The 23,192-nt window shown below is 42.7% G+C and overlaps 1 protein-coding gene across 2 annotated transcripts; it reads right to left on the bottom strand.

Annotated features, from left to right (window-relative positions):
- Positions 1–940: 940 nt before the first annotated feature.
- LOC120952393 (putative mediator of RNA polymerase II transcription subunit 12) lies at positions 941–22,536 on the bottom strand. 2 transcript variants are annotated; one of them, XM_040371694.2, is made up of 8 exons: positions 21,812–22,536; positions 18,853–19,045; positions 16,692–16,873; positions 8,581–8,697; positions 7,981–8,475; positions 7,736–7,814; positions 2,644–2,711; positions 941–2,228 (listed from the first exon to the last, which is right to left on the bottom strand). In XM_040371694.2, exons 1-8 carry the CDS (start codon positions 21,821–21,823, stop codon positions 1,665–1,667), a joined length of 1,710 nt encoding a protein of 569 aa, XP_040227628.2. In that variant the 5' UTR covers positions 21,824–22,536; the 3' UTR covers positions 941–1,664. The 2 variants fall into 2 exon arrangements, with proteins under 2 accessions (XP_040227628.2, XP_040227629.2); XM_040371695.2 differs by lacking the exon at positions 8,581–8,697 and having other exon boundaries at positions 21,812–22,533.
- Positions 22,537–23,192: the final 656 nt, after the last annotated feature.

Here is a 23,192-nt window from a genome sequence, read left to right as displayed (position 1 = left end):
CATTGCAATTTTCTGACTCCCATACTAGATTGTTGTTTTTGTTCGCAGAACTTTGACACTCGGTGTGAAGTGCGGTTTACACTAGCGTTAAAAACCCGCAAGCAAATTCGAGCAGTTTGCGAGCTCGTATAAGGCCTCGCATTCGCGATAGCTTTTTAGCGCTGGTATATGGGTACAGATATTCACCGCTCTACGCCATACTCGATATACAAGATTTTGTAAAGCGGTATGTTCTAAACTTGACAGTTCTTTAAGCAAATTGTACTAATTTGACACATTGAATGACAAATGAAAAATAACTTCCCTTTGGTCGAATTTTAAAAACCATTTCAAAAGGTTCAGATATTCCTCGATATACGCCATACTCGATAAACGCAATTTTGCTACACACGATTTTCTTAATTTGGCAGTTCTTATACCAATTTGACACAACAAATGTCAAACTCAAAATAAATTCCCGTGTGGTTGAATTTAAAAAAAAAAACCATTTTAAATGGTACAAAATTGTAAGTACTTCTACTTGAAATCAGATCAAATAACTAATTTAATGGCTAATACCTACCCCTTCCAGCAGAATGATACGAGAATTAGCTATAATTGACCGAAAACATCGAAATTCGACTTACGCTAATATTCGAGACACGCTATTGCCTCCGGTCCGCATTAATAGCGTATATCGGGGAATACCTGTATATGGTATATTGTATATGGGTCCAATAAACTCCGTGGTAAACCAAAAACTCAGTGGTAAATTGTGATGATTGTTGAATTACCTACGGTTATTACGATAGATAAGAAGAATCGAAGCTTTGGGATCAAATTATTGAACTCATTGTAATCATTATTTTTGCACTCATCGGATTGCATATTCTGCTATTTTTGATTAAAACGAGGCATCAATTTTATCCCGTGTGATACCCGAAACAAACGAAACGAAACATTTTAATCTTTATACAACCAATTTTATTGATACATTAAATATTTTAAAATTAACATTACCATTACTACCCTTGGCGTTCAATGCATTCTAAACCCTCCAATTAAACAGAAAGATGATTGAATTATCTTCGTTTGATTGCCTGACAATGATACCAAACGAGGCCAATCAGTTACAAAACCAGATGAATTTGTTAGACATGTTTCATTCAAGCCTAATTCAACGGTACTTCTCTGTTGCCTGTGCACCATCAATTCACCATGAGGAGAAACACTTTATCACAAAAGCCTCAAATTGAAATTAACACACACACAAAAAACACTAACACAGTAACCAACACACAATAACAACCGCCATAGAAACGGTACGACCCCAGAATTGCTGTTCACGGGGAATGCATTTAGCTCGTTGCAATCCGTTGGAACTTCAATCTCCCTGACGTGAGGTCACTCGCATGCATGTTCTACGTGTAATTGGTACCAATAAATACGGATGAAAGCTTGTCTGTAATCGAATCGTTCCTACCACCCTTAAATTTATCCGCTCGCGGCTACTCTACCCTTACTTTATCCCTTTTTTGTGCCACCAGGATGTGACTATGCTTGCTTCGCTTTTTTTTCGAACCCTTCTCGTGGCGAACTCATCCGTGGATTAGAGTACCACAGGAAAGATGAGGATGCAACCATCTGCTATCTCTTTTCAACCGTGAGGAAATGAATGGGACCGATTAGTGCAACAGATAGATTGGACCACGGGCTCCAACTCCCGCCGAACCACTATTCTGCGCGTAGGTGAGTTTCCCCAATGCAGCTTGCGGTTGGAAAAGTGCCCCGGCAGCGACCGGATGGTGCTGTTGTGGAGCGTAACCATACGTGGCGTACTGCGATGGAACTGGATGGCTAAACTGACCGGCAGCCGAGTACACTAAGGGAGCCTTTTGGAGAGGGCTTGCTGCGGTTGAGTAAATCTGTACTCGTTGTTGTTGCTGGGCTTGCTGTTGCTGCTGTTGTTGCTGCTGCTGCTGCTGCTGCTGCTGCAACTGATTTCGGTAAAAGACATTGGGCTGTGGTTGGAACGTTTGTTGTTGCTGCTGCTGCTGCTGTACGTTGGTTGAAGCTGCAGCGTTATAGTAGGAAGGTGGCGTCTGAAGTATACTCTGTGGTACAGGCTTCAGATGAGCCGCCACAGAGATGGAAGCTGCGTGTGAAGGTTGCGTGAAGGCGCTGTAGCTAATACCGTTGCCATGGTGTTGGGTCGTGGTGGCCGTTGTAACGGGGACCAATAGCTTAAGCTGCAATTGAACATGGTCAAAACGATTGATGAGCGTACACCCGAGCTAATGTATTATTCCCTGCTTTGACATTTCATCAGCTTTGTATGAGTGCAGTTTAAATAAATTTTACTAATTGAGTAGTGGATAAGTTATTATTGTGTGTTATTAATATTTATTAGGTACAAATTGGGCAAGGTGGTATGCGTCGTATGTAGAATTACTTATGCAAGTCGATATAGATATATAAATTGCAGTATGAAACATCTAATGCATTGATCTTTATGCCGGTCTTAAAATATATATTACGCATGAATAGAAACGAACCCAATGCTTTTAATGCCCATTTAAGTTTTTATTGCATGTAATGGCAGTCTGAAAATCTGTCGATAACGACCTTAAACCCCTATTACCGTTCCTAGCATAAATTACTTACATGAACAGGAGTAGCCACGGTAGGAAGAAGCTGCTTTCCAGCACCGCCTGCACCATGTTGATGGAAAGCTGAAACAAGAATTTGCTGAGATTGAGTAATGCGAGGGAAGCGTCTGATAAGAATTAAAAATAATAACAAAATATCCGGATTACGGGATTGCATAGTGATTGTAGCACGATGGCGGCAGAACAATCCCACCCATACTAAAGGGGTCGTTTACGGACGCGGTAATTGGAGACCCAATGCAAAACTCTCAACGTCAGTAACGACTTGCCAGTTCCCCGGCACCCGGAGTTGGCGATATCTTCCGATGAAGGCGGGAAAATGAATGAGCTTTCGAACACTAGGAAAGCTTGTGCCCGGTGGATTATCTCGAGCGATGATTAATTGCCCCGGTCTTGTTGCAAAGTGCTGTTTCATTTACATAAAACTCATCATCAGCAATCCAGGGATAAGGGTTTCAGCTTCTCCTGTTCAGTACGGATAGTGCCGAAGAAAACCTTGGCTGCGGATGTAAGCGCTCCTGATGGTGAAGAAATCTGAAACATCCGATTCATTCACATTCCAAGACAGCCGGAGCCCTAGCTGGCCTCCGATAAGAACTGGGCATACACCGCAGTAATCCTTTGCCGGTCTTGCATTCCTGCGCCGGTACAAATTGCTAACGCTGGCTGCCTAATGGATGCTTGGGTATCTCTAAATAGAATTGGTTTGCGCTTGGAAGATTATTCATTTGTATCATTTGAATTAACATCCTGCATTCGCATTGAAGCTTTTCATCGAAAACGCTTTGCTTTGCTTTAAAGCCTAGAAACGATTACCATTCACAGTTTCGCACATTTGTGTGCACGATTTAATTACCAATACGACCTCCACTAGTTTCTCGCTACGATAAAGTCGTAAATGTCAGTAGGGACTTTAATCTGTCCCTGTTTCGCCTGTACTTTAAACGTTTCGCATAAATAATTGAAACGAACGCAAAATCATGATCGTACCGCAAAATGTTTCCTCTTAATCACAGCAATGTAACGAATTATGTGCCTTTCCCAGAAACAACTTTGTAAGCCAGTCGAGTAGAGTTGGGTAGAATGCTGAGTGTGCAGCGATCCATAAAATGCCCTAACAATGTTTGGGTCCTGGGGCAGCAGAGGAAATAAGAAATGGAAACAAGTTTCAAATTGGTGCCAAACACGCCAACATTTCTTGTTCCACTGTTTCGCCGACTTCATTGATGGATTGCGACCAATGAAATGGCAATAATGAAACATAAGTGGGACCATTTCCCTGTGTACCAGAATGGGTTTGTTTTTCATTCCGACTCGGTAACAGTCCCCTATTCTGCTACTATTCAATATTGTTTGTTTCTGTCCAACTTACACAACGCACTTTGATTAATAGCTTAATTTGAAGGAAGAAAAAACTTCAAGCGATGTGTGTCGGAAGAAACGCTACAGAAGTTTGTTATGGTGCTTGGTATGTTTATGCTTATTTTGTCATTTGTTTGGAACTATTCATTTTGTTTGGTTTTAGTTTTTTCGAAACTTAATTTTTTGTTTTCATTGCAAATGCATATAATGCTTCAATCCAAACTCAGAAACATTAGCAAAAGGGTTTTCCACAATCAAACCATCCTTGCATATTGTCTCGTGGAGCATCGTAACACATCCATTTTTAAACAAGTCTGGAATACTATATCGACTACAATAAAATCAAGCTGCATTAAAATACAAAGTTTTTGCTTTTAAAACACATCGTATACGGATTTGAATACACGATCAAATTGATATTCAAATTGTTGTTCCTTTTTATTTTATAACATTGAACAAGTTCTGGAAGCTATGATTCGAAACATAACATATATAAAACACATTTAGTCACATCCAAATATCTGGATATCTTTTGTTAAAACATCTACTGTATAAAAAGATTTAGCTATTTAACGAGAACCTTCTTATTTCTATCGATTTCACGTCTGAAAATGAATAGAAAGAGAAAACTAAAACGCTCAGAAACGCCTGTCTGCCCTAATTTTTCGATGCTCCCTGTCATGGATTCATGTCTTTCAAAAGCATCGATTTTTGCGATGTATGTTGCATCTCAATCATGTTCCTCTGCATGTTTCAGCATTCCTTTCTACTGGACCTGACATAAATAAAAAAAAGTTTCCCTCCCCGTTTTCTTGAATTATCCTACACTCTCACACATGCCATTCTTGCTATCTAGCCGGTATATCATTTGACAATAGTTTTCTCCCAAAAAAGAGACAGCCATCATAGCTCGTCGGTGCGAGTGCAGACTCCTTATGTGTGTGGTAGCAAACATTTTGCATTGCAATAGTCGTGCACCAATCCACACCACCGAAATGGGGGGTAAAATGCCTGTTTGCTGTTATCCTACCATCAACCCGTAACCGCAGACGGTAGGAAGCAGAACACCAATGCAAAGAAATTCCCCAAAACAGCACAGAAAACTTCTTCACAAAAATCTAAACGGCAATGGCCAAAAGGAAAGTGGGCCAAACTTAGCACAAAAGCGAAGGTATTGTGCTGGGGCGTGAATGTGTTGAGCTAAATGGGCGAATGTCGTTCCCGGTCTTTGGTGCCCATACACGCCATACAGCCCAAAAAGCACTGCCCTGCCTCTGATTTGGGAACGGGCCTGAAGATGGCAGATAATGCTGATTGCATCATCATCCCTTTCGTATCACCACCCTCTCGTCGACGGTTGCTGGCTGTCGAACAATTTGGCCCAGATCGCCCAGGGAACGGGAACGGTTTCACTATCACGAAATATTGGCGAACAGAGTCCTTTCGGGATGCAACCGACAGGATGATATGGTATGGGACGTCCCACCGCTTGCTTTATGGTGCCCACATTCCATTCGATTTACCACGTTCCTTTTATCGCACATCAGACGGCAAGGACGAAACAAGGACAATGCCAACCGGACGAAAAGACGCTACCGAAAAAGCTACCGAGCGTCAGCTGCAAGTGAGTGACAAGTGCTTGCGGTGCATTAGCTGAACTGTAAGAACCGGTGCACCGTGACCCGTTGTTCGGTGTTCCGTGTTTGCAACGAAGAATGCATCGCGAACTCAAAAATATCACATTACGAATCAAACCTGCAGGGCGAAGCGGTTACAAGGACATGTGGTAAGTTGTGTACCTCCTGCACTTGCTGGATCTCTTACTGGATATACTGGATGCACGGTGAAAAAGCGAGCACAACTCCGACCTTGACGGGTGGCTGAAAGTTAAACGACTACGAAGCAATGGAAAGCAATGGAAGGAATAAATGTGGACATCGCTGAGGGCCGGATTAGTTCAGATTCCTTCTGTGTGTGTGATTCTCGCCGGAGGACGATGACGATGATGACGGCGATGGCGCGGACGACGGAGAGCCGTTTGGCTGTACGGACTTTGGTTTACGGTTTCCATCGCCGTGCGCCGCCGGACCATGCTGGTCACCGGTATCCTGACGACCGTGTCGATAATAGCCGTAGTACTTGCCCTCGTAGTACTTGCCCTTAAGTTTCTTGTCCGACTCGCCCGGGGGGTGAATGAGCTGTATGCGGTCAGTGTTGGTGTTGGGGTCCGGTTTGGACCGTGGCTTAGCCGGTGCTCCACTTGCACCAGATGCCTTTAACAGGGTTCGTGCCACGTCGTACGCACGCCACATGTTGTAGAGGTTCCGGTTAAAGGCACTCGGCTGGGCCGATTTCTTGCCATCTTTTTCACACGGTTCGTCCCGTGCCGGATTTCGATCGCCAGAGTCGGTGGACTCGTCACGATAAAGCACACCATCCTCGTTGTTGCCATCGTTACTACCGTTGTCATCATCGTCATCGTACTCAGTGATCGGTCGAATGTCACCGGGAATGGGCCTAGTGGATTGACGGCGGGGAGTAGTTAGAAACTGGGGCGTGGTAGGATTAACCAGGTTTGTTAGTGTATCCGGATCACCTGCATGGTGGGTAAAGAGAAGGAAGGGGAAGACACAGGAAGAAAACGGCTCCGTTAAAGACCTTCATTCGGACCAGACCGCCAGTGCTGGTGTCGGTTTCGTGCCCGGATCGGATGATTGAAGCCAACACCGGATGAGATGAAGTCAAGCGGGAATAGAAAGTGCACTGGCGGGCTGGGCCCAGAACTGAATGTGAGTCATGCGGGAGCGACAAATGAGTGTTTGGATGAAGAACGCTTGGATAGTTGTAAGAGTGGAAAAAGTTTTACAAACTATCGCTTGTTTTCGGTAACAGCGGATAAAGGAACGAGTTGAATTGTTTATTTTAAAGTTGTTTTTTTCTTCAAAACCATATGCAACTTGTTTACACTGTTCCAAGCAAACATATTTATTGATGAGATTCACCAATCTGCCTACATGGTCATGTCAGACTCTTCAGGATTGATAGACTTATTTTATCATGAAGTTAGATCAGCATTTCTTGCTTCGGATGGATGCTCTGAATGACATTTACACGACAAAGTCGTACCACGTTGCTTCACCGATATATTTTGTCAAAGTTGCAGGTGTAAGTTGAGTGACTGTAAAAAATACAAATCAACTTTTAAAACATTGTAAACATCTGAAACCATCGAAATTTTGGGCTTTACAAACCTAATTGGGCTTTGCTTTATTTAACTGTCCCAATTGGTAGTTCATCCAATTCTGAGCGATATTTTCCAACGATTCCTACTTCACATATGAAATACACAAGAAGATAATCTTTTAATTCTCACGCATTAAGCGTCTAACCCGGCACACTGTGTCCCACAGATAACATGAAAATCCAGGAACAGGAAAAAGTATACATGAACCTTCCTTCGTCCCACAGTACAGGCAAACTGAATAGAATCAGAAATTGATACAATAACAGCAGGCCGCTCCCCACTAAATTTATTCAACCAATAATGCAACGCAGCATGATCGTACATTTTCCCAAATCTCCATAACCGTTGACCGGTCGGCACCGGTGTCCGGCAACGCTCGGTGATGAGAGTAATGAATGGTCTAACGATTGACTGTGCCATCCCGGAAGAATCGGTCCCGGGGCTGGGTGCAGCAGAATTTCTAAAGCGTTCAAAGACTTACCATAGCTGGGAACGGTAGAGTAGATCTGATTTTGCTGTAGTCCTCCCGCACCATAGTAGGACTGTGCCGCCACTGGATACTGTGGAAGGACGAAGCAGGGGTAGCAAAAGGAAAAGAGGAAATTAGGCAACATAGTATATGAGCGTATTTCCATAAATTGCTTCCGATATTAAATGCAATCCCCGGGAGAGTAGTGACCCACCCATCCCCACGACGGGTGGTTATGATTATGCGAAGCATCTTACCTTCGTCAGCTGGCCCTGGGCAGCGTAGACCTGCTGTGCCTGGTGTACCTGATTGATGGTGGCAATCGGGGCCTGATGGACGATCGGAACTGCCGGCTGTCCTCCGGCTTGGTTCGCCTGGTAGTGAATGGCTTGGGTGTGGGTCAGGGGCAGCTGCTGTTGCTGTTGGTAATTGTGCTGGCCAGCATGGACGACCGATGCTGGCACGGTGTAATGAATGGCAGCCGGATGGTGTGCGTAAATGGGCTGCTGATGAGCGTACGCCGTATGCTGTTGTTGCTGATGTTGCTGCTGCTGATGCTGTTGCTGTTGCTGCTGCGGGTGGTGTTGATGAGCAATCTCGTGGACGGTAGCCACCGGATGGTCGTGAAGTTGATGCGCGGCAAAGATTGTAGTGCCAGTCGGCTGCAACGTACCGGGGCTGGGCTGGTTATGATGGTACACCTGATACTGGGGGTAGTGTGCGTACGAAAGCTGCGGCACTGCATAGTTGTACTGGTTGGAGGTTTTGTGAGGATAAAGAAACAATCAAAACAAAAATGAATTCTACTAATCCTGCTTCTAGAAGAGCGAAAGCTACCACAGCGCTCCACAAACTACCTTCGTCACAACCGAGCTAACGGGCTGAAGATGTAGATGTGAGCCCTCCGAGACGGTTGCCAACTTGAGTGTTGTCGTCGATGCGGGCGCCACGTAATTCACCTTGTGTATCACGTGCTGTAAAATAGTCGTTTGCACACAATTTACAAAAACGCCTGTTCCGTTTCCCTAGCACGTGATATCCTGCTCCATTCAAGCGATTTAAAATAAAGTCATCCATCCCACGTGAACGGTTCTTGCATGGTTTCGTGCTCGGTTGACTTGCGTAATAGCGGTGGCAAGCTTGAAGCCTTCTCGACAACGTCCAACATTTTCGTCTTTGTTCATCGCTCGTCGGTACATTTAAAGCTAAAGCTAGGTAAATCAATGCAAATAAGCGAGCGTTACTTGACTTGCCTTGAAAAGCAGTGACACGATACATAACCGACGCCTTGGCGGACTAGGGTGAAAACAACGAAGCATACATGCGATCACGCAAATGGATACGTTTCGTTACAATCGCTTAATAAATGTGCTGCGGTGCATTAGTTAGTCCATGAAAACGTGGTCGAACGAGTTATTATAATGTGCGTGTCTCAGAAACAGAGCAACTAAGAAATATCTACATTAAACGAACTTTGAATTGAAATATTCAATTTGTTTTAGCATTCTAATGTTATAGCTATGTTCCAAGAAATTACACAAATAGAACAAGCATTTTCTTTGAAAAGTGTAAGTTTGCTAAAACGAAAATGGTATTGTGGAGACGTAACACAAGCTATAGGCACCACAGTTCCTTGAAATCTTTCTTTGTTTGATTAACTCTTCCCCTCCCTGGCGTTGATTGCCATGCAATCGGTATAAACATTGTCGCGATAAACATTCCAGATAAATCGATTCAATATCAGTGTACATTGAGAATGAGATCTCATCGTGCAACGACTGCTCATGTTTACAGATCCAGAAAAGAATCGTGTACTTTTGCTAGCAACATGTCAAACTATTTAACTTGTTTGTTTATTTTTGTGTTTTTTGTGAAGCGATAAAGAGTTGCGACATGGTTCAATAGTGAGAAGTTGGATTACGCTTGATTTTTTCCAATCAATCTGAACAAGTATCGTATTATTAATTTCTGAAACGATATTAAACAATGTTGTAAAATGGGCTTTGTTAAGAAGTAATCTTTTTCAGTTTCAATTATATAAAACATCTTTCACAGACGCATCTTCACTAGCAACACACTTGACAGAGGCATTTGCTTGACGATTCTGTTCTCTCGTAAACGTAACATTTATATTGAACAAAAAAAGGATTGTGAAACTGAATAGAGAACAAAAACTTCTGCCCAAAATCAAGACCAACATCATCAGCAACTCGTTTATACAAGCGCCCATCGTGATCGGAGAGCTTCCATTGGAACGAAAGAAACTCAAAACGTGTGGACGAAACGAATCGTGCAAGATGCTTCGCTGTGTCTTCTCACCGTTGGAGCATCGGTTGAAGGTGGATAGAAAAATAGAAAAAAAACAGCGTATAAAATAGCAGCTTCAAATTGTCACCTTGCTGCACCTGTTCGGATTTCCAGTTCGCTTTTCATCGTGCCCGAGCTTATCACAGCGGCACGACTCATCCAGAGCAGAACAGAAGAGGTTCATTTTGGGGATGTTCACTTCATACATTTTTACTGCTTCATTTTCCCCAACAGATTGCTTAAACGAACTGTTGGAACGAGGGTTTTTTTCGCTCGGCTTAACTTACCGGCGTTCCATTACATTATGCGAAATATGTTGCGCTCATTTTGGAAGGTCAAACTGCACCGAATGGTAAAGTATCGAGAGAATTGCATCCAATCAAACTCAGCCACAAAGCACTGGCACACACACACAAACACATGCACACACAATGAGACTATAGTAATGCTTGAAACTTAATTAAACGATTCAGCGCAAACTGCTTCAGAAGAACGATGCCAGTGAGGTTTGTAAATCGAAATGTTCATCCTTCCACATTATGTCACTCTTTGGTTAATTTTTCCATTTATGTTGTAGGTTTTCATGTTTAAAGCATCTCCAGTGTCGCAGAAACTCACAAAACAACGAGCACGCGGGGAGCTTTCGGGAGGAAAAGTTTTAATTTGTCCTTTCAAGCGAAATATAATTTGATTGCCGCCAATTCCCGGCCACTGGGCCAATGCTTTTGCTCATTTCAAGCTAGCCTTTCTCGGGAAAAAGAGAAGCTACCGCTTCTCGGGAAGGGTAGGAGCTACACAGAGAGAGAGAGAGAGAGAAAGAGAGGGAGATAGAAGGAAAGAAAGGACAGGACGCGAAAGGTTCCGCACATTAGCAACGCTTACCACAGTGACGGTAAATGAGTTGCAAAAATAGGACCAGAACACTTTTCACCCGCTTATGGGTTACAACTTTTCCGAACGAATCGTTCGATATCCTTCACGGTGTGTGGTGGTGAGTTTTATTTTTTCGCACCATTACGCCACTTTATGTTCGCTGATGAGTAGGATAACGCGATGTTTTTCCAGCTGCACCTTATCGTCCTCAACCCGGGGCTTTTGGGCCTGTTGCTTAACGGAAGTTAATGAAGCTTCGAATAATTTCCATCCATACATTCCACGTAAACACGCATACACACACGCACCCACCTAGGCTCTTCCGGTGGAAAGGTTTGGGATGCGGTCGTGGCCGGGAAAATACAAGCCGAAATTTGCACGACGCGTGTGTCTACCTTATCGGTCCATAAAAGCCAGCCGAGCTAAAAATATACAATAGAAGCGAAAAGGAAGCGATGCTCCCGAAAATCGTTGCCAAACAAAAACCGCCGACGGGTATCACCGGGCGGTTAGAGCAACAGGAGCTTACATAACGAATTTATCACCCAACCACCACCCCAACCCATCCGGAAATCCCTTTCCCGAAGCAACCCGATGCCGATTGGACGAACTTTCAACTTTCCGCCCACTGGCCGAGCAATATTAAATCGGCTGCCAGCTGAAGAAAATTGTCACCGTTGACATTACTATTGCCATTATTATTTTAACCCAAAACCGAGCACGGCGGCCCGATCGCAATCCTTTCCAATTTCCATTCCGATCCGGAGGACGACCGAGTGGGACGCAATTTAATAAACGGAACACAAAACTTTTCCCCGCGAATCATTGGTCTGTAATTTCAATAGAACCCTTTTTTCTTCTCCTGCTTCGATCACGGCCCTGCGGTGTCCCTGGTGTTGTTTATTGTTCCGAACCGAACGACGATTTCGTAGGGCGCCCCAAATGGGTTGGGACATTTTGCAAAATTTTCATTATAAATGCCATTTCGCGGACGAATTTATGGACGAAAAATCCTCACTTTTCAATGCGGATTGTAATCCGAGATGGTAGGAGATGATCCCGGGTTGATGATATTTGGCTAACTGGATGAAATTAGAGGACATTTTTGTTCTCCAGATGGAAATGGGCCCATCTTTTGTTAGGGCGACAGGGTCATGGAAGAACGTATTAAAAACATTTGATAAATTCCTAGTATACGATGGTAGGAAATATTTATATATTGATATTTGTTTGCCAGCAAAAATATTGAGATATGATAAACAAAAATTACAAAAAAAAAATCTTTAAATGGTAATGGTTTACCACCAAACCACTCATTCTTAATTTATGAACAATTTGCTCAATGAATTTCGCCTTGCCCCACGTGGTGGTCGTATTAGCTTCCTGTCCCCGGTTGTAATTATCTGTTTGGCCAAAGGAAGCGGTAAGTTAATACACGTAATAGAGTGTGACGGCCAGGGAAACCGACGAAACACCATCACTTTGCACACCCATGATCTGATTACAAGCCTCCAGCCAGCAACCTACCTCTGCCAAGCCCATCCCACCACTAACCATTTTACCGGTTGCCTTGGCGTACATAATTGTTGCACTTGCGATGCGTGTGATGCGAAATTAGATGCATGCAAAACATCACCTTGCGCTAGCCGCCCTTGCACCATTGAAGCGCTTCCGTAATGAAACCGGTCCGTGTGCAGGGCTGCACGATGCTTCTCCAGCTTCTTTACAAAAACCGCTCTCCCCCCGGGGCCACACCGTTCGGTGGCTTTGTTTACTTGCTGCCCGCTCTGGTGGGCAAGAAAAAGAGGCATAGATTATTTCATCACCAGCAAGCCGGTTCCGGCGGTAGAGGTGTTTTTCCTCGCGAACGGCGAGTGAATGCGGCAACAGAAAGACTCTACCGTTCGCCCTATGGACAGGTTAGAGGCGAAGGAACTAAAAATTAACTATACTTTGTCGTGCGGAATGGTGCGGAAGTTCCGGGAATAAACATACACAAGGTATGATGATTTGGTGTTTCCTGTTGATTTAATAATGAAATTAACTCAGAAGTGTTTGCTCAATTAGTACGCCAATAGAGAGACACTATCAAGTGGAATAAATCGGAGTATAAGTCTAAAAATCTATACAGTGAGTCACTAAAGTTATAAAATATTGTTACAACACAATTTCATCCAACCGGTGTAGAGCCGCTTTATATTATTAACTAGTTCGGGCAAATTTGGGGTCGGTCTGGTGGTACAGTCGTCTACTCATACGACTTTAACAAACATACCCGTCATGGGTTCAATCCCCGAATAATACCGTGCCCCCCCATACGTAGGACTGACTATCCTGCTATGGTAACAATAAGTCACTGAAAGCCAAGCTCACTTCACCAGTGGATACAGGCAGGCCTTGACCTTACCGACAACGGTTGTTGTGCCAAAAAAGAAGAAGTCCGGGCAAAGAAGAGCATTTTGTTTTCCACATGAACGAGCCGTTAATTAATCGAAAATTGTCAGAACTCAATTGTTTAATAAAATGATTACAATTCTCAGTGAGAATTACAATCATCGCTTTTTGCTGAAATATTTGACAAGAAAATTCTGTTGTCGGTAAGACAATCGTAAATTATTTACACCAATGATCAAAGTTGTGTGACGTGTTGTAATATGAAAATGTGATTCAGTTTTATCTTAACTTTTTCCCTACTAGCACCATTTGAATGTGGTATTTATTTGAGTGGTGCCGGTCGAAGCGAAACAATGCACAACACACATTACCATTTTTCAGTTTCAGTACATTTCAGTTAAGCTAATGAGTGTCGTAAACGAGCACCCCCTCAATTCCTCGTAAACGACAAACATTAGCACCCGGAAGTAAATAATGGCTGCCCGGTTTACTTGCGTTGCCAACCGCACAAACCCAATAAAACGCGTTCTTCACGTGGAAAATCTCGTTAAAAAGTTTAGCTGACAACTTTTCCATCGCTTCACACGCACTGCACGGGTGAAGCGTAAATCCTTTCGCAGCGCAGCAACCGGTAGCCATCCATCCATCAAACAATCGCACGGAAGCCTGCCATCGCACACACCGGTTGCTTCGGTTGCTGGGAAGTGAAAATTGGCTGCGAAGATGACGTCTTTTCACGCGAGAAAACATGACACTGCGCTCCCGAAGCCGTGACATTTGCGATCTCATTAAAGTAAAACCGTTCGCATTTTGGAGCGCTCAGCTGCCAGAGTTGAGGGTTTTTTTATCGTTACACCACACACAGTCGATTTGGGAGGTTACGTTGGATGAGTGTAGTGTTGGTTGCTAACAGGCTCTCAAGAAAGTATGACACGTCTAGGGAATCCTTACCACGCACTGTACAAGATTGTGCGTGAACAGCCGTGTGTTTTCCAGCTGTGTCCCTCGGGAGCAAAAAGAACGTTCGTTAATTATTTCGCCAAGTTCCATCCATAATGCACACACACGCTCGCAATGGTCGCAGCGACTTGCCTAAGTCGTATCCTTAAGCGCCCTTACCTCACATTTCCAAACACATGTAACGAACCGTTCCCGATGGAAAAGCAATATGTAACCATCCGCAGGAAAAACCACATTTTCGCAACCCAAGCTCCATCTTCCACGAGGTGGTGTGTATATGTGTGTGTTTGAGGCAACACTCCTCATCACTTGGCAGTATCTTTCCCGCTGCTTGCTACACCTTGAAAACGCGACCCGCTCATTTGGGGATGCTCCGCCCTGACGATGGAGTTGTTCGGTTTCGGGGAAAAGTTGACAGCACTGTTGCGTAATAATTGATGACATTTAAATTGATTTCTTATTTTCTTCACGTTTCCCAGAGGAAGTATGTCGGGTTCGGTCGACGACAAACGCCACCATTAATGAACGCAAAGTACCGAGCAACCTGCCAAACCGGGCACACGTCGGTCCCACCATACAGGGCGAGAGATTGATTGAGCAAGTTTGAAGGTGACGGTGAAACTGATGTGATAATTCTGCAAAGTGGTTCCGCGGATTTGCAACCCCGTGTGACTTACTTAAGATACTTGATGGAAGTTTTAAATGTGTGTGTTTCTGTGTGGAAGGAAGTTGACTGGAATGAGTCACAAAACAAAAACTAATCGACAAATGAAATGGGTTCGAGGAGACAGTATTTACAGTTCGGATAACTTTAAACACGGAATTTGCTACAAAACTGATTGGTAGCGTTTCGTTGCTATTACGATGCATTTTTTTGGCGAACAAAGAATAATTTCAAACATTTTATCATGAAAAGGATTAAGGTAAACAAAACGTTTTATAGCCCATGGAAGCTATTTTTATTACATTTTCAGTACACTAATCTGCGAGGAGTCACATCATGAGGGCAGATGATGGAACCAATGAATCACGTGAAGCGAGCCACGGCTAAACGCTATTTAATCCATTTATGATGTATTTCATTGGAGTGAATTGAAACTATTCGTTAAAGATATTCTCGAACGAACATGGACAATAATGATCACCCAGTTAATCGTAGAATATTCTTTTAAACAACTGATAACAACACCTTACCTAAAACCATGAGTGTTATATTTCAATGCACAGACACAGCGCCAACTGCCGAAAATTCAGTACAGCACGGTGACACCTTCCGATTCCCAGTGTAAATATTTCCTCCATATCATATTGCCTTCATTATTCATTGCTCAACAGGGCTTTAGGATATATGATGTCCCAAACCGTGGTACATAGCTCTCTTTTCACTCGTTCGATCGCGTCGTGCTATATACGCGGGTTCAAATTTATGCTTCAAGCAACCCACGCAATCGATGGCCTCTGGAGCTTTTGGCAAGCCTGGCGATACGTGGAGCAGATAATACCAACGCATGTTTTATTTCTCCATTAACAAGGGTTAGCTACACATACACTGATTGCTTGTAAATATTTATATACATACAAGCAACACGTACGTTCAATTTGGCAAAGGTTCCGAAAGCTTTTTGTTGCTAACTTTATCAGCTTCGCACCAAGAGTGTTCGTTGCTGATTGGGATACATTTTTGTTTGTTTTGTTTGTCAAAACTTTTCCGAGCCTTCTAGCTGCAAAAGAGCCTATATCACACACCTTTACTTTTGCTCATATGCATAATTGGTTGAGGTAGGAAAAAAAGAAACAAACTCTCGAAAAAGAAATGCTCTATTCCGCTGCGATACCTTTGCCATGAATAATAATAGCTTCATTAAATTGATCCAGTTTTAGCCCACATTTTGCACAGTTTTGTTTTGCTTGACAACCTTCTTCCTAAAAATGAAGCACGCTTTATCACAAATGTTGGACTAAACCAGGAGTCATTTTGTTTTTATTTTTTTTATTTTTTTTTTTTGAATAAATGACCTGGAATTACTTTACAGGAAATGATGTTTTTATCAACAATGTTTTTTACATTGGTTGATTTATGCTCTATATTTCTCGCCTGCACTCGTATCGCATGTAAGCGGCCAGGTTGTCCTGGCATAAGCTCTTATTGTTCTCAAGTGCCGTAGGGCTTATCAGCAGAAAATAGCTATCAGCTAAAAGCTCCATCCGCAAGCCCCTTGAGTTATTGTTTTCCTATTGTGATGCGCGCCCTTTACGTGCGTCTCTGCCCGTCAGCAACCGTAGCATTTGTGCATGTGCAGCTCAACATCAACAATGCGGATGGAATAATCCACTTGCCACCGTCAGTGCAACCCAGCAACGTAATATACTACCTGTCGGCGGTTACCAACGCGTCCATTTTTCACGTCCGAGTACGCCAACGTCACCAACTCACCTGGTGTCCTGTCGCTATGCTGGGTGTTTGCAGGATGTGTCCGGCACTGGATACCGCATGCCCGTACCCGAACGGAACGGCCCCGATAGCTGCGTGCGTACTGTGGCCAGAAATGGGTGCAGCCACGACTGTCGCCCCAGTAACGTGATGATTTATGTAAGCCGTATGCTGCGTCGGTGTGCCTAGAAGGTGGAGGATGTGCATGGGTTAGGTTAATTCCACTTTAAACCATCATATCTGTAAACATCAAATAATTCCATGCACGAATTTGCCAGCCAAATACGCCATCATTCGTTCATGGATGAAAAACTATTCTTTGGCTGTTCCGTGTTTACGACTCCTCGCGAAAAGGATAATGTACCTTCAATTCAACAATAGAAATGTGAAATGAGCCGAATGGACTCGCATATGAATGCAGCAAGGTTAATCTGTAATCGGTCAAGGAAAAGGCTGCTGAATGACTTGTGGTGACCCTTCGTGGTAGCGAAGCTGTTGTAATCCGATTAGCGAGAAAATTAAGCATTCATTTTCCGTCATGCCTGAAACGATTGAGTCTATTAACTACAATCGGTCAGCAGTCTTTACTTTCTCTTCTAGGAAACGTATAGGACCAAAGACCGTTTTGGAATCTATTGATCACATTCTACCGGGGTCATGTGTTCAGTCATGCGTTCAAACATTCATCAAGCATTCCACGCGTGTACACGCGTGAGTAGCCAAATTGAATATCTCATCGAAACATGCAACGATGCGTTAGCGAAGATGCATGTGAAGTCTGAATTCTTATTCTGCAATCATGGATGGTGTGAATGAATGACTGAAATGGACTTCGACAGTAAGCTAAACATTTTATAGAGCTTTCATTTTTGAAAGTCTCAAAATCGACCTACGAAAAATTCGCTTTGAAGCAAATTTAACTTATCTCATATCAAAGTCAAAGATGTAGGTTGTATAGTTTTATTTCTAATCGGTAATCGATTTGTCCCTGTAACACGATGTAGAAGAAAATTTTAAAAATTTCTAATTGTTTAAAGCAATAAGAAATTTCATAAAGTACATGTTCTGTATGTAAATTTTATCTGCACTTTGATTGCATAATTACTGTAACCAATTTATAAAAATAAATTATTATTGCATGTCCCACACCCTGCAAACAAAGTGAATTCACACATCGTGGGCTTGTAAAGTGGATTCAATTAATAGTGTTATGAAAGCATGTGCCTGTATTTTCATGCGAAATATGTTCTTATTTTTTGCATAAAGTGAATTCCTAATACCATGCATCATATCCCTCTTCTCAAGGCTTCAAATTGAAACCGTACCAATAAAATTCAATAAAACCAAAGCCGCACACCGGCAGATCATGCATTTCCCATCGTACTGGGCGCAACAGAAAAGCTTACATCCGTTGCATATTTTAAAATAAACCACACATACATACACAAACGAACATACATACCCTTCCGGCGGTACGATCAAAAGCTGCACTATGCAGTGCATGTAAGCATAGTCCTATCGCTACACCCTTGTAAATGGTTTTGCATCCCGGGAAACAGAACTCGTCCGCCTGACAGCTTTTCTTGGTGCAACAATTTCTCATGACCATACAGCAGGACAGAAAAGCTCACGATGAAAAATACATATCGCATGGAACCCCCTTCCCTAAGCTGCTACCCACGTTCCCGTGCTTTTTTTACAGTCGCGTTTCTACCAGGACCGGAGCCCGTTTGCAAGGATCAGCTACCACCATTATAAGATGCAACTAACGACTTCAATCTGGGCACCTGTGCACAATCGTTCCTGCAGTCGGTTTCCGCTACAGCTAGCTGTCGGTTTTACATATAAATTCCAATAAAACATTCAAAACCGACGACGTGACGCTTGCACCTTCGACTATGTGACCCTCGCCGCGCGCAGACGGAGAGATCCGCCTGGGAAGGGGTGAGAAAACTATCATCAACAACACGGACGCGACGTGCCCGGATACGTTTCGCTAGCCTTGTTGATACTACCAAAACCCACTGCTGCCTTCGCTACCTACGGAACGATGTTGCTCTGACTGATTGTATCATTTGCCCAGCGAACGCGAGCATCGCTTGTGGTAAGCCTTCGCTGTTGCTTCTCATTTGCTTGCATAAGGACGGCCAGCCGTGGTACTTACCTACGACCACCGGTATGTCCGGGGCGCCTCTTTTGTTCTGCGACTTGTCCACGACACCTGCCACGTTTTTGCTGACATTTTCACCGACTGCCAGGGAATGGGATTGTTCCGGTTGCACTGATTGTTGGTTCGGCTGTGGCTGCCCATCTGCCCAACAACTGCTGGACAATAGTAGCAACAAGACTATGTTTTGCTGTTTGAAACAAGGGGAAAAACAGAAACTCAAAATGTTGTAGCGAATTAAAATGTACGGAAGGAATCATTTCATGAATAAACAATTTTCTCTTTGATTCTAGCATACAGGTTGTTTTTTTTTGTTCTTCGTAGAGTTTGATGCATGGAGTGGACAAATAGAATTACAATTCCCTCGACTACCTTGTGAAACATAGAACCGGGCACACGTTGAAGCATAATTGTTTAACAAATATTCATATTACAACGAACCGATCTTTTATGCAATCACGAATCTTAATTTTTATTGTAGCTGAACCGTTTACATTTCTATCAATTGATTCGTTTTGTTGAGATTGATCAATTGGAAAATCTAGATCTTACTATTCCAGAGTACCAATCTATGATTCTTTTCTGGCTAATAACCAAGGCTTGGCTTAGAATATTCAATTGTATCAATTAATTGTATTTTACTAAACCATTAAACGTGCATTCTTCTCATCCAGTGATCATGAAATGTGCGTTCTACGTGGCAACGTAATTGGCTTATTTTTATAATTTTTCCATATTTGGCTGTAAAATTAGCCGTACATAAGTGACGATCAAGCCAACAATCGCTTAACTTTTATAAATTACCCTGTTTTTAATACCGTTGTGCAACTCACGGTTCATTGTGAAGTGATTAATTTGCATGTCGGTGATCGATTTCGTGCAGCTGCTTTTCCGCGGTCGAGCACCACACCCATTATTCAACAATGCCGTAGAATTTCCAATGGCGGAAGTATCAATATGTTACGACCAATAATGAATAGTTGGCTTCCATTAATTGATCAGGCCTCGGAACAAAGCACAATACACCATTATTTTCATAAATCTGTAAATCTAAAAATACTTTTCAGAAAATTGTCTAAAATAGTTTGGCATAACTACTAACATACAGGGTTTTCCAAGTCACTTTCGAATGTGCACCTAATTATTTATTGTCTCCAAGATGTGTTTCAACAGAAACCTGTAAAATCTGGAAAATCCTTGGGAAATTATAATACAATACATCCTGTATTGCAAAACATTCATTTCAAACTTAATCGGAAATTGGTACTCTCAAGGTCACCCTAAATTGAACTATAGTTTCTAGTTTAAATCAGTTTTACAAACTTGATGATTGGAACACATAGCAATTAAAAAACCTTTGTCAATGTCAATTAAGAAAGTAAGCAAAACGATCAATTATTAATGCCATGGCTCCGTCATGCATCTACTTTGCATCATAGCTGAATCGATTATTAATTTCATTACCATACTCTATTCATCAATTTCCACTTTTTCGCCTATTGTTTTCTCTATGCGCTACAGAAGCCAATAAGAGATTATCAATTCCCATCACGATTTTAACTTTCCCCTCGACTTTCAGCACTGTAACAGCTCATCCTTGTTCTTGGAGCTGCAAGAACTTTCTTTTTTATTGACCAGTCTCGCCGTCCCCCTTACAATCTGCGGCACGAATGCTCAAGCTTTAAATGGAAGGAATCACCATTTAATCCTATTTAGCGCACTTTCCACTTTGGCTGTATTGGCTTTCGTTTGGATTTTATTTTCCTCCACACTTCGGCCGCTCGCGGTCGTCTAGTGATGCAGCAGAAAAAAAATAACAACAGCTACACAACATAAGGAAATCGGATCGCGTACGGAGCGTTGATGGTAAATCGCATTCGGAAACCATATTTTATAGTTAGGGCCATTATTTCTTCGTTTGATAAATCTTAATCCTTTCTGCTCACTGTAAAACTCATCCACTTCTACTGTCTCTACCTTTCGCATTCTCTCGAACACACATACACATCCATGCACGGATGCACCAATGTGTATAAAGGAAGGTTGGTGTTCGATGGTGCTACACCACCGGCACAATTGCTCCCTGGGTAGAGTCGCCTCGAAGAACAGTAACAACATAACGGGGCGGGAGATTGGCTGGTGGAGCACACTTTCGAGCATACAGTTTCATCTACACAGGAGTGTACCAAACGGAGCGATATTCTCGGCTAATCCGTACGAGTCGACATCGCAAGCCATCCAGCCGCAGCCAGTACCACCTCAACTGCCAAAGCTCTGAACTGAACCAGGGCAAACGAATCGGCGGAAGCGTCAACAACGTTCCAGGATCGTTGCTCGCGAGCAGAACCATAAGCTATGCCGTTCAGTCTGTCCGTCGGTGGTGGATAAGCTTTTTGAATGTGTGACGGATTTAACGGAAATCGGTAACAAGTGTTCCTTATTTTATCGTCCGATGAACGCTCGTACGCTGTGCCGGGAAGCAGATGCTACACCGTATGCATTGTGCACTGTGACAATCTGACACTTCATATTCACCAACGGACACAGCTGCTGCAAGCGACAATGTTGGGTGTTCATATTTTGCGTTCTTTCTGACTATTTCCTTCCTTTCAGACACTTTTCTTGGACGATGGACAGCTGACGAGCTTTAACTATTTCAAACCCTTGATCACAGACCAGAACAGCAGTTGGAGTCATAGTTACATCGCCTTTTTATTATGTTCACATTGCAAATTTTAACTGTTCACAATGAAAAAAGTTAATAAACTACGTACAACGACATTTGAATAATTGTCACTTTCGTTTTATTCGCAATATTAAACTATTTCATTTTTTTTTTTGAATGCAGATACGTTAATAAACTACGTACAACGACATTTGAATAATTGTCACTTTCGTTTTATTCGCAATATTAAACTATTTCATTTTTTTTTGAATGCAGATACGTATAACATACCATAAACTTCATATTTTTATCACAAGCTTCACGTACACGAACAACTAATGATTTTTTTTTTGTCACTCGCTTCACAAAAAACACCAATTCCAAAGAAACAAAACAATCCACTTGAACGCGTTTGCAGAAAAGATTCTTTCAATTAATTCAATTCGTTGCAAAACAACAGCCTAATGCTACCAAACAAACATATCCTAGGTTTATCCAACTAGCCGCGAGAGAGTAAACATTCAACTGAAAGTGAATTTACCGAACAATTCCGTTTTATATGGCTGTAATATTTTTAATTAGCGTCAGCCCAGACCGGTGTTTGGGTGGGAAAGCAGTGGAATTTTCTTTTCCAATCCCTCTCTTTCCGTTATCGGATGCACTTCTACTCCGTCCAATGCAAGTAGCGTTGCAAGCTGCAAAGAGCGAAAAATCATCACCACCACACGTGCAATCTCTAACGCTGCGTTCATAATATCAGTAGGAGGTTTTTTTTTCTCTCTCTATCTCTCTCTCTCTCTCTCTCTCTCTCTCCCTCTCTCTTCTGTCTAACAATTTTTCCCATACTAACTCAGTTTCAGTTCCACTTTTTGTCGTTCACCGCAACGGCCTTGGGTTGATCTGCTCTCCCCCTCCCCACTATTTGTGCAACGACTCCACCCTTAGGTATGAACAACACTTCGGCTCAAGAGAGCGGCAGCATAAGCCGGCACTAGCTAGCAAGCACTTACTCTTGACTGACTATCTGGCCGGTGCAATCGCTAGTGCACTCCAAGCATCCAGCCGCATGGTTAGCAGCTTAGCCTTGCGGTCAGTACTCGATTCATTGCAAATTAAAATTAAGCTTTATTAGCTCCGACTGTATCTCAGTGGCTGGGTGCATGTGGCTTGATGTGAAACGCTTGAAACACGCGGAAAACCAAGCCCTCACGAATGAATGGGTTATTTGGCGGTTGATTTGATGCTACGCTGGAATCTGTGCAACATCTCCTGCCAACACCGGGTAATCGCCAAAGCTTGTACCACACTGTGCAAACATAATTGAGCTCAAAGGTATCTACAAGAGAATTGCGAGAAGTAAGAAAAGTGTTACTTGGGCAAGAGAAAATAATGCCACTAAATATAACATGATGAAACAGATAGAGAGATGGCATGCAAAGTAAACAATAATTTAAGTTTAACTTCTATCTTTCTCCATCTCGCTCTCCCTTAACCTTATCACAAATATACAACTTATAGAGTTCATTATTTATTCATTGTTCATATCCTGAACATTAGAAAAACGTTTATAAACAAAATAATAAACGCGACGCAAGTTACAGTAAGTCTAATTAAAATGTATGCACCGATGGTAGCTACAATGATAGGGTGATAGTCATAAATAATGGCCAAA

The sequence above is a fragment of the Anopheles coluzzii genome, chromosome 2 (assembly GCF_943734685.1).
Source record: "Anopheles coluzzii chromosome 2, AcolN3, whole genome shotgun sequence".
In the NCBI taxonomy this organism is placed as follows: Eukaryota; Metazoa; Arthropoda; class Insecta; order Diptera; family Culicidae; genus Anopheles; species Anopheles coluzzii.
Note: the sequence above shows the minus strand (reverse complement) of the source record. Positions and strands in the feature narration are given on the sequence as shown.

Excerpts from the sequence above, each read along its gene's own strand:
- LOC120952393 (XM_040371694.2), bottom strand. Across the intron at positions 8,698-16,691 it reads GCATAGCGACAGGACACCAG|CACGTGATACACAAGGTGAA; the intron begins GTGAGTTGGTGA and ends ACTATTTTACAG. Across the intron at positions 8,476-8,580 it reads TTAGCTCGGTTGTGACGAAG|TACAACTATGCAGTGCCGCA; the intron begins GTAGTTTGTGGA and ends ACCTCCAACCAG.